A 12,564-nucleotide genomic window follows, 5' to 3' on the forward strand; every position below is an offset into this window, starting at 1 on the left:
CGGGGGCATTTGTGTTTCACAAACACATCTTGTTTTTTTCTTAAAGTTGCCATACTTTAAACATTTTATCCAATATATTTTTATTTGAGGACAGTAGTCCAATAAGGTTCAAAAGCATGAAACATTGTACTTTGGTACAATACATGGGATATTGGGAGCAGATACCACAAGTTCCTATGTGCATGCACTAACTATACTGCAAAGCACAATATTTCTCCCAAATTATGGTTCAAATCAGCATTATTTTATTTGCCCTGATTATTCCCATTCACTAATACATGATTTCATTCCAAAGCATTGTACCACTACCTCAAAAGAAACAATTTTCTCGCATATCACCAGTGCGAGATCGACTTTCCCCATGCGAGATTTTTCTGTCTCTCACTGCTGCGATGTCATTTCATTGTGACATAGTGCATGTTTTATGATTTACATTACACAGCAAAGTAAATTATAAAACATGCACTATTTTGTATTGTTTTCTTTAAATTTCATTTTGATATAGCTTTCTGGTGGACGACTTTGGGTTTTTTTAGTTAACACTTGCAGTGTAAACCATTTCCGGGTATGCTCTATCTGGCTATCAAATTAGTTTTTGAGTTCAAATGAGGATTTTTAAAATAATTTTGAATTTTCTCAAAGCTCTTGAATTTATGCACTAAACCCTTCATTATTACAAGAGTGGGATAGGGAAATTCCACAGAGGGGACAATATTTGCAGTCTAGGACGAGGCTTTGCATTCCCCCAATTATTCCCATTCACTAATACATGATTTCATTCCAAAGTACCACACTTCCTTAAGAGAAACAATTGTCTATTGAGGCAAGTCCATGGATCACGCAATAATTTGAAATATCACAATCTCCACGGAGGTTCATGTATCTATTTAAATGTAATATACCCCCCCCCCCTTAAAATATTATAGACATTCGCAGTATATCTTGATATTTGATTTTAGTCATGGTGTCCATCACATAGCTTTAAATTCCAGAATAACTTCAACAGATCATCGTCTTATTTTTTATTTGTCAGTCTTGTATTGCTACAGAATATACAATTGTAAAAGTGGACTACATGCACACAAAAGTTAAATCCACATAGATCAGGATGATTCTCATCGACATAAAAAAAAATTACAATGCTTTAAATCATTTAATGCTGGAGAAAATTGGCAATACAATAGTATTTAATTTTGGCTACAATAAAATTTGTAAATTCAATTGGAAAAAAATCAAATTCTGAAACAAAATCTAAATTGACTACAATATTTCTTATTTGGCATACATGGTGTCAAGAAAAAAAATAAAGAATTCAATAACATTTGAGTACACAGCACCTAGTTTATTAGGATGGAAAAATGTAAACAAAATCTGTAACTTGAATAATATCACTAATACATGAATATTTTCTCTTGTATAAAGGAGGAATAACACGCTTGTCATCAGGTTTTCAGATGAGCACCACTGATCCACTAACTTAGAAATCTGTTCATTCTCAACATGTCTTATAAGCTCTCTGGATTAAGGCGTTATGCTACCAATCTGTGTATTTCAGTCCTATAGGGATTTTAATTTCATCACAATCATCTTGCACAAAAATCACAATTTTTTTGCAACATTTAGTTTGTGCCCTTTGAGAATTTTTCACTTAAATATACTGAGACATCACCAGTTGTAGGTGAAATGCTACGTTTGGCAAAATATCAAATTTTCAATATTATAACATTATATATAGTTCTCACTCATCAGTTTTGTTCAAAGTGTTATTCCTCCTTAAAACAGAAGTGCTCGTGAAAGGACCTCTGACACATGTACACAAAGCTCATGACTAGTGAAAATAACAATATTATTCATTCACTCTTATCATAATGCTGCTCATCAAAATATTGAGATACTTCCCTCATTAAAATCCATGGTCTTTACTAATTTTGAACAAAAAACATGTTCTTTGTCACACAACAAAAGGAGTCTTTAATTAATTATATGTAACTACAAACCCCATGCAATTTTTTTTCCAGATTATAAGTGTACATGTAGTTTTCATCGTTCAAGCACTATTGCTTTGACAATACAAGTATTGTTTGACACCTGGTGGAAATGTGAATTTGCTAGTACAGATACATTAAAGCTAAATATGAAAAAAAAACATAGCACAATATCAAACTTAAACACAACTAAATCCCTTCAAACTTTTCTACTGTATTTGCAACGCAGATGAAGGATGGATTACAACCTGCTTATATCAACAATATTCAAACTCGTTTCTCTACACTTCAATCTTTTCTGCCAAACTGCAGGTCAAACCGGTTCCATCTGGTTCAACATTCACAGACTTAACTACGCCATCTTCAACTACCATGGAGTATCTATAAATTAAGAAGTTTATGAAAGTCAAGTTATGCATGCAAAAATGACATCATAACGGAATTAAAGAAGTCCATGAGCATTTACAGTGCAAGTTTTTATGACTCACTATAAGGCCGGGTATTAAAATACTAAATAACAAATGCAGAACACAACATCAATAAGAAATAAGTCAAGAAAGGTACACATTTCAACTCCACCTGCGAACTATAATTCAGTATTTTAATTTTGTATCATCAATTTTCTGATTTACCAGTCCCATTTTGTTTTACCTCTTAGAACGGATGTTTCCCAGGACAGCTGTGACATCTAGGTCCATTCCAACTGCCTGTAAAATTACCAAAAGTCAGAAAACACAACAACTCAATAACCAAAAAAAAAAAGAAGTTTTTGTTGAGGCTACTTGTGAAAATTATTGTACCATGCAACAAGGTTAAGGTCACCAATGAAGTTATAATCTTAGGAAAGATCTGGTGTTTGTTGATTGTTTTGTTTGTGAAAAATTCAATCAATAAGCAACTAATTAAATGAATTTGGTGATTAAAGTATATCTATATAATTAGAAATACCACTCCCTATAGCTACAGATGAATATTTAGTTTTAATCATCAAGTAAACCTTAATGAATGTAAGGAGATTGTGTTGCACTCACTGATAAGACATCGTTAGTGAAGTTATCTGATATCATTATGTATTCTGGTTGAACTGAGAGGGTGATTAAAGGGCTTATGCTGCATATGAAATGCATTTGGTAATACAGCGATGTAAATCCATTCCAGTATAAGTTATGTTTTAGATTTTCAATACTAGCAGCTGTCGGGCTGCAAGAAATCCATACAAGGTCATTTTATCTATGGATACCTCATAATTCTCTTGCAGTGTCTCTGAAAATGAAAATCACCCTATTCCAAGGTCATGCACTCATCTGATCAAATGAAGTTTATACAGAAAATATCTGTGGGTAACTGACACATCATCCATGACAAATATTGCCTTAAACATTCTACATGTACTTTCAACATGAGGAGTAAAATAGATTACTTTACTGTAATCATAAATACATGTAGTTGAAATGTGCAGAATTTTCATATCCAAGACAACATTTTGACGCAAGTAGCAACTCTTAATTTTAAAATTGAATTTTATTTACCCAGTTTATGACCTTGAGATATTAAATTTTGTGGTTGACTCCTTTACCAGTAGTACATTGTAGGTTATAATTAGCACTGCCACATGATATACTGATCTTGTGTACATTGCAGGTTATAATTAGCACTGTCACATGATATACTGGTCTTGTGATCATTGTATATAATACACAACAGGGAAACTTATGAATTACATAAATTTAAGGATAAGAATTTCCTTTCACTAGTGTGAATTCATGCTGATAATATATGCAAGAGCATGGCACAGTATTCAAAGCACAAAATTTAAGCATTTTCCTTAACTGTACTGTGTATGTATACATGTAACATTCATCTAATTTTTAAAAATATGATGGACTCTGTTTGAAATAGAAACATGTATTCATAATGCTAGGCAACAGAACTTTTACCTTAGTAAATTCTGCACAAGTATCTGCCAACATTGTGATCTACGAATAAAACATTAAAATCACAACATTAAATCATGTTCCAACACACATAATCTTGATAGATCACACAATTTTTAAAATATCTGTAAACATGAGGCTCATGGGCCACATTCCTCACCTTCACCCTGCTCTTGTTCAGCTGTTGTGTATTTTTAAAAGATTCTTTTAAAAATCTATATTCCCATGAAATCTTTTAAAGTTTTTTAACATAACTGAACATGAATTCACACAACATGGGGAGGCCTCAACACCAGTATGACTAATATGACCTTCCTGTTCTGGAAGAAGGTCAAGGTCACCTAGATCATGATATGTCTTGCCATATATACAAACTATAAAAGTTTTATCTTAAAAATAGTCCAGGATTTATTGAATAGGTTGGATCTTTTAAAAGTAGGTCATACTTCAAGGTCAAAGACCATGGTATTACAAGGTCTTGTCATAAGGAATTTATATACAAATATGAAAGTATTTCCTTAAATAGTTCAGGGTATATTATTAAATAGGTTACATTTTTTTGAAAGTATATCAAACTCCATGGTCACATGGTCAAAGATCATGGTATGAATGAGAGGACCTTTAGTTAGAAATCTATGTACAAAATATGAAAGATTTACCTTAAATAGTTCTAGACACACATTGAATAGGGCAGGTTTTTTTTTAAAGCAGGTCAAACTTCAAGGTCAAACACCTTGATATCACATGAAAGGTCTTGCTATAAAAAATCTATATAGATTACAACATATGACTGCACTACTTTTATCAAATAGATAAGGAGATATCTTATATTTGATATTACGTTTACTTATTGAAGGTTCAAGTCCAGCAGGGGTTTTATTTTTCTTCTTCTTCTGATTACTTTGTACTAAAACTGCCTTTTTAGACTAAATAAAGTAAATTTGAAAGTTTTCAGTTTCAAAATACTGTTGTACATATCCTCCACTTTTCATCCATATCAAATTTCACTGCGGTAGCATTCCTCCTTAAAGTAGGTCAAACTCCAAGATCGAGGTCACAAGGTTAAAAACAGCAGTACCAAATAAAAGATCATTTCACAAGGAATGTGTACCATACATGAAATATGAAAGCCCTATCAAAGTTATCAGCAAGGCTAAAGTTTCAGACAGACAGACAGGACAAAATATGCCCTCAACTACAGTTGCAGGGGCATAAAAAAAACTTGAATCCACACAACTTGCAAACATTTGCATTTGGATTTGATTTAGTGTGGCCCTTCTACTTTTGAAAAGAATCTGTTTTAAGAATTGTTGAATTGATTTCCTGTATATTCCCATATAAAACTTTGATCCCCTGTTATGGCCCCCACCTTATCCCCGGGACCATGATTTGAACAAACATTAATCTACTCAGTATGTGAGGAAGTTTTCATATATAAATTTCCACTTTTCTGGCCCAGTGGTTCTTGAGAAGATTTTTTTAAATTTTCCCTGTATAACAGCAAGTAAAACTTTGATCCCCTCTTGTGGCTCCATCCTACTTCCGGGGACCATTTGTACAACTTTTAATCTACTCTATGTCAGGTTCTGGCCCAGTGGTTTTTGAGAAGAAGATTTAATAATTTTTAATGATTCCACCATATTTTTGCCTTTTGTTAATTATGTAAAACTTATACGGTACCAATTTTGATGCATCAAAATGTTTGAAATCCGAAATAACAATGAAGTTTTAGAGCTAGTATAGGGAAAAACAGCATGCCAAAAAAGTGGAGTCAAATTCGTCTAAGAATTAGAGCCATCTCTTTTGAAGGGGACATGACCCTTCATTTAAAGAAACATGAATCCCCTTCACCCAAGGATGATTTATGCCAAGTTTGATTGAAATTGAGTCAACTGACCCAGTAGTTCTGGAGAAGTTTCTGAAGATGAAATAGTGAAAAGTTAACGCTGATGACGAAAACAGATGCTGAAAAATGTTTGATCAGAAATGCACACATGAGCCTTTGGCTCAGGTGAGCTACAATAGGCACATAGAAGATGACATGGAGCTACAAACCTTTCCATTGGCATTTTGGGCCTCACCCCAAGCATCCATAACAAATGGGTCATTGACAGAGATACAGGCAATGCTTTTAACACCCTTTGCTTTTAAAGCATCACACTCTTTTACATAACCAGGCAAGTGGGTCTAAAACAGACAAAATATACCGATACAATGTAGTATTTCAAACATACAAATGGTGTGAATATTTGAGAAGTGAAGCTGACACACATGTAATTAAGGCACACTCAAACAAGTAATTTTGAAACAGGAAGAGGGAAACTTGATATTCATGTACAAAATGTACTTTAAACAAGGATAACCTTAAGTTGAAATTTTCACATAAGATTCAATTCAAAAACCTATAATTTGTCAAATGAAATGCCAGCTGGGGCAATAGGGATAGAAAATGTAAATGGAAAACGATTTCATAATATGACATTGTATCACAGAGTTCCTTTTCATCTACTGGCAGATGTTTGAAATTACCGACTTGTTTTTAAATATTTGGAACATTAAAAACATATAGTTATGGTGATAATTATCAACTAAAGTTATCTTTTGTGAAAAATAACACTGCATTCTACAAAAATAAAAATACTGACATTATGAGAGACTTGCTTTATCATGCTAATAGTGAAGTCACATGGTAAAGTTATTCTGTCAAAGTAAATTCCAGTGTATGTTTTTCTGTAATAATGACTAAATTCCCTTTTTCTGCATTAGTCTAAGAGTATCTTTACACAAAAGAATGATTTTGTGCCATACATATACATGTAGTGTTGAATAAAGTAAACATTTGTGAAAATTAGTTTCATGACTAAATCCGTCAGGGCATGACCCATCCACAGAGTGGACCGAACACCATTGGCTAGCGAAGACGGGTCAGAGAAATGAAGTATAATTTGCCAAAGGTAAATTATTTACACTGTCTTCACAAACCTTTGAACATCCAGGTGTGAAAGCTCCTGGAACAGCAAAAATAATATGTTTCCCATCCTTAAACAACTCCCCCGAGTTCACTTTGCCAGCAGGGGTTTTCTCAAACAAATCCACCGTGGGAATCTTGTCACCAACCTGTAACATGCATTGTATCAAAATGGTCATTCATGATATTGGTGTCACTCTTACCACTGTCTTTCCCTTTACAATTTGATTTGCTCTTTATATATACATGTATATAATTATATAAGTTATGCTATTCTTGCATCATTTTTTCTTGAAAATATAGGTATCATTAATTATAAAACAAGCAATTATAATGCTATAAAGCAAAATTTAATTTTCACACTGTATGTTCCACCTTCTAAGACGTAAAGCAAATAATCAGACATATGTATCTATAATAAAACTAAATTTGAGTAACACTAAAAAATTATCACCTTTAATGCTATGTACTCCAAATGCCTGCATGTAAATATTAACAGGAAGGGAGAAAATGCAACGGACCAGACCGGGATTCAAACCCGGGCCCCCTGAATTCTCTAGTCAGGTGCTCTACCAACTGAGCTATTACTGGCCACCGGCGATCGAACCCGGCTGACCGCTACATAATTATAGACAAATTCTGTAAAACAGTCAAACTGAATAGAAGACTAACTTATTTACTGCTTTAAAATTTTTAAGCTTTTATCTGATCAATATTTCCAAATGACAACTGATTGTACATCCCACTCTTCAGTGACTTGTCAGCAGGAAGCATACAGTTTCAGAGTGTTTGAAAATAAGAGTCAAACAGTGCATATAGAATCATTTCAGCATGTATACATGCAACACTCTATATTGAGACTAGCACCGGTGGTGGATTCAGAAATTTCTGAAGAGGGGGGGGGGTGTAGTAATTTAGGCTGGGGTACTGGGGTCTGTCAATAAGCCCACAGTAGGTCCAAAGAAAAGCCCTAGTGGGGTTCCAGGGGACAAAACCTACCTACAAAAACTAATGAGTTCTAACAAAATATAGTTCCGTTTCAGTACCTTATCACAGGCTCTTGTTTCATAGAATTCGTAAGCTACAAGCTATTACTGTAAATGTATTACATTTGGCTGTGTATTCTATTTAGCGCCTTTGGCGGAACGCAGCTTCCGCTAAATCAAGTACATCGCTAAATGCCATCCGTAAATCTAGATGTTTAAAGTAATTCAGGAATGCGCTAAATCAAATCTACGCTAACTTGTTGAAAAAACGATTTCCGCCAAATATCGTACATGCCAAATATAATACGTTTACAGTATATAGTATAACTTGCCAAGTTTATGAAACAAGCGCCTGTGGCTACAAGCCATAACGGTAGCTTAGCTTACGCATGTTCGAAATTTTATATGTAGGCCTGAAGTCAATACGAGTAAGCAGGGTTCCAAATTACCGCTCGCCTACTCGCATTGGCGACTAAACTTTGCATGTGGGCACCCAAAATGTCCGATCTCGTCGCCCACTTGGTGACCGTAATTGCCTGGTCAACATTTTTCTTTCCGACTGATCCGAGTCCTATTATAATTGAAGTTCAATTTCCGGTTGAGGTTTTGTCATTTGGCGAGACATTCCTAGGTAATCAAACCTTCCAAAATGTATTTAAACCAGAAGTTGAACAACGCAAGGGTTACTTCAAACGAAAAGAAAGCATCTGCTTTTAACCAAAGTGGAAAGAACATAAAAAGTCTAAAGAAATGTGTGTTAAAGTCAGATGCCACGAAGTTCATAAAGTCCAGCTCTGATATTTTTGCTAGGTTGACGAAATGAGAGTGGAAATGAGAGAGGTGTTTGAAAGAATTACGGAGAAGGAAACAGAATTTAAATATTGATATTTTAATTTTTTAAATAAATTGCAATGTGACCTGATGTTTCTTTTTTCTTGTAAAGAAAAAAAAAATGTTTTTCAATTTCATGATATGTGTGCGCTACTAAAATTTCATGTGGGCTAACAGGATTTCTTATTCAGGGGCCCACTTGGCCCTTAAGGTATTCAGTCGAAGTTGGAACCCTGGCAAGGTACAGCTCATGGCTTGGTCATTCGAGTGAAATTGTTCATTATTCTTTCGTTATAGTGACTATAACGAAATTCAACATTGAATACTAACTCGGAACTCCTGTCAATGCGCCTGTGTATGATGATATTTAGAAGGTGATGACGTCAAGATCCGCCACATGTCTCATGCCGAGATGGCAGATTGAGTCACGTGGCTGAACACCGTATCAGGTTTTGTCCAAGGTACTTTTTTTTTTAAACAAAACTTCCTGGTAGCAAAGGTATGAACCAAACCCCTGGGTCTTTCATTCAAGGTCGAAAACTACTGTTATACGATTCGCCCGTCTGGATCAACATTATATAATTAAAATTACACTTACCTTGATCGACATCGCAGAGGAGGTACTAAGGGAAAAGTGGCGAGCAAAAACAGTGCGTGTCACTAATCGACAAGAGGAGATAACGCCAAATCGCATGATAAAATTTAGACAACTAACCCCCAATAAACTGGTAGTTCAATAAGAATACCAGCTAACAGTAAATAATTTTGAACACTACACGGTAACACGATATTTCCCCGAAAAGGTCCATATCTTCCCTGTACATTTCTCCGTATGTGTACAGGAGCATCTACTTCTTCTTGGAAAAGGTGAACAAATAGCAACAAGGATGTGGGGGTGGGGGTGTGTGGGGTGGGGGTGGGGGTGGGGGGGGGGAGACTATCCCCTTCATTTATTTTCACATACAAAGAGAGGACTTTATTTTCAGTGGCAGATTTTAAAGTCACCCTCCCTTTTTGTGACCAAAAAAAACAAAACAAAAACAAAATGAATAAAAATAAATAAGAAAAATAAAATAAAATAAAATTAGAACAACAACAAAAAGTATAAGATTTGGCATGGTACATACAAACACGTGTATTAAAATAAACAAATAAATTAGCCTATTAATTGTTATAATGTATAATTGTTATAATAAGTATAGCAAGAATGACCCATAAAAATAACCTTTGAAGCCTCAAGATTTTGGAGCCCCAGCCTATTGGATCCTCTTTTAACAAATTCTGAATCGCTACAGATTTTCACATACAATTAAGGTATAGATATACCCCCCCCCCCCCCCCCCATCGCTTTTTAGCTCACCTGAGCTGAAAGCTCAAGTGAGCTTTTCTGATCACCCGTATTCCGGCGTCCGTCCGTCTGAAAACTTTTCACATTTTCAACTTCTTCTCAACAACCACTGGGCCAATTTCAACCAAAGTTGGCACAAAACATCCTTAGGTAAAGGGAATTCTAAATTGTTAAAAGAAAGGGCCAGACCACCTTCCAAGGGGAGATAATCAAGAAAAGGTAAAAATAGGGTAGGGTCATTAAAAAATCTTCTTCTCAAGAACCACTGGGCCAGAAAAACTGAGATTTATATGAAAGCTTCTTAATATAATGCAGATTTTAAATTGTTAAATTCCTGGCCCCCGGGGGTCGGATGGGGCCACAATAGGGGATCAAAGTTTTACATACAAATATATAGGGGGAAATCTTTAAAAATCTTCTTCTCAAGAACCACTGAGCCAGAAAAGCTGAGATTTATATGAAAGCTTCCTTATATAATGAAGATTCTAATTTGTTAAAATCATGGCCCCCTGGGGTAGGATGGGGCCACAATAGGGGGTCAAAGTTTTACATACAAATATATAGGAAAAATCTTTAAAAATCTTCTTCCCAAGAACCACTGAGCCAGAAAAGCTGAGATTTATATGAAAGCTTTCTGATATAGTACAGATTCTAAATTGTAAAAATCATGGCCCCGGGGGTCGGATGGGGCCACAATAGGGGGTCAAAGTTTTTTGTTTTTTTGTTGTTGTTTTTTTTTTTTTTTGGGGGGGGGGGATATAGTGCAGATTCAAGTTTGTTAGAATCATGGACCCCGGGGATTGGATGGGGCCTCAAAGTTTTACATACAAATTTATAGGAAAAAGTTTTTAAAATCTTCTTCTCAAGAACCACTGAGCCAGAAAAGCTAAGATTTATATGAAAGCTTCCTGATATAGTTCAGATTCTAAATTGTTAAGATCATGTCCCCCAGGGGTCGGATGGGACCACAATAGGGGGTCAAAGTTTTACATACAAATATATAGGAAAAATCTTTAAAAATCTTCTTCCCAGAACCACTAAGCCAGAAAAGCTGAGATTTATATGAAAGCTTTCTGATATAGTGCAGATTCAGATTTGTTAAAATCATGGCCCCCTGGGGTAGGATGGGGCCACAATAGGGGATCAAAGTTTTACATACAAATATATAGGGAAAATCTTTAAAAATCTTCTTCTCAAGAACCATTGGGCCAAAGAAGTTCACATTAACATGAAAGCTTTCTGACATAGTGTAGATTCAAGTTTGCAAAAACCATGGTCTCCAGGGGTAGGTTTGGGGCCATAATAGGGACTACGGGTTTACATGCAAATAGATATGGAAAATCTTCTGATATGGACCAAGGTGACTCAGGTGAGCGATGTGCCCCATGGGCCTCTTGTTAGGTCACCTGAGCTAAAAGCTCAAATGAGCTATTCTGATCACCCGTATTCCGGCGTCCGTCCGTCCGTCTGTAAACTTTTAACATTTTTGACTTCTCAAAAACCACTGAGCCAATTTCAACCAAAGTTGGCGCAAAACATCCTTAGGTAAAGGGAATTCTAAATTGTTAAAAGAAAGGGCCAGTCCACCTTCCAAGGGGAGGTAATCAAGAAAAGGTAAAAATAGGGTAGGGTCATTAAAAAATCTTCTTCTCAAGAACCACTGGGCCAGAAAAGATGAAATTTATAGATAAGCTTTATTAGGTAGTGAAGATACTAAATTGTTAAAATTATGGCACCCGGGGGTTGGATGGGGCCACAATAGGGGATCAAAGTTTTACATACAAATATATAGGAAAAATCTTCTTCCCAAGAACCACTGAGCCAGAAAAGCTGAGATTTATATGAAAGCTTCCTGATATAGTGAAGATTCAGGTTTGTTAAAATTATGGCCCCCTGGGGTAGGATGGGGCCACAATAGGGGGTCAAAGTTTTACATACAAATATATAGGGAAAATCTTTAAAAATCTTCTTCTCAAGAACCATTGGGCCAAAGTTCACATTTACATGAAAGCTTTCTGACATAGTGTAGATTCAAGTCTACAATACCCATGGCCTCCAGGGGTAGGTTGGGGCCATAATAGGGACTACGGTTTTACATGCAAATATATTTGGAAAGTCTTCTGATATGGACCAAGGTGACTCAGGTGAGCGATGTGGCCTGTGGCCCTCTTGTTCTTATACATGTAGCACTTACTGAAATGTAAGCTGGTGATGCATCCTGATTTCATCAATAAATGAAACGCTAACCTAGTATTTAAATTAATGCGTTTCATGAAGTATGCAACCGCGTAAAGCGTCGCGGATTGTACTCGTGTACATAAAATAAAATTTATTTCACAAATGACTAAAAACAACTAGAACTGTTCCCGCTGCTCTATTAAGAGGAGCTTCGCATTTTAGTTTTGTAGTATTATTAATCTATTGTTTGGGAAGTGTTTTTTCCCCCTACATTGAAGGAGAATTATAGGAAGTTAACAAGAAAAACTTGAGTCATAACACGTACTGCGCTTGT

The 12,564-nt window shown here is 35.4% G+C and overlaps 1 protein-coding gene across 1 annotated transcript; it reads right to left on the reverse strand.

Moving 5' to 3' along the window:
- Positions 1–1,009: 1,009 nt before the first annotated feature.
- On the reverse strand, positions 1,010–9,593 carry LOC125650484 (peroxiredoxin-5, mitochondrial-like). The gene is made up of 6 exons (XM_048878839.2): positions 9,303–9,593; positions 6,902–7,036; positions 5,975–6,106; positions 3,923–3,961; positions 2,637–2,692; positions 1,010–2,366 (listed from the first exon to the last, which is right to left on the reverse strand). The coding sequence occupies exons 1-6, from the start codon at positions 9,396–9,398 to the stop codon at positions 2,267–2,269; spliced, it is 558 nt and encodes a 185-aa protein (XP_048734796.1). The 5' UTR covers positions 9,399–9,593; the 3' UTR covers positions 1,010–2,266.
- Positions 9,594–12,564: the final 2,971 nt, after the last annotated feature.

This window comes from Ostrea edulis, chromosome 5 (assembly GCF_947568905.1).
Source record: "Ostrea edulis chromosome 5, xbOstEdul1.1, whole genome shotgun sequence".
NCBI classification, from domain to species: Eukaryota; Metazoa; Mollusca; class Bivalvia; order Ostreida; family Ostreidae; genus Ostrea; species Ostrea edulis.

Bases quoted from the DNA above. Each gene is read 5' to 3' on its own strand.
- LOC125650484 (XM_048878839.2), bottom strand. From the start codon at position 9,398: ATGCGATTTGGCGTTATCTCCTCTTGTCGATTAGTGACACGCACTGTT. The intron at 7,037-9,302 runs GTAAGTGTAATT...TGCATGTTACAG, and splicing joins CCTCTGCGATGTCGATCAAG to GTTGGTGACAAGATTCCCAC. The intron at 2,367-2,636 runs GTAAAACAAAAT...CTTAATTTATAG, and splicing joins GGAAACATCCGTTCTAAGAG to ATACTCCATGGTAGTTGAAG.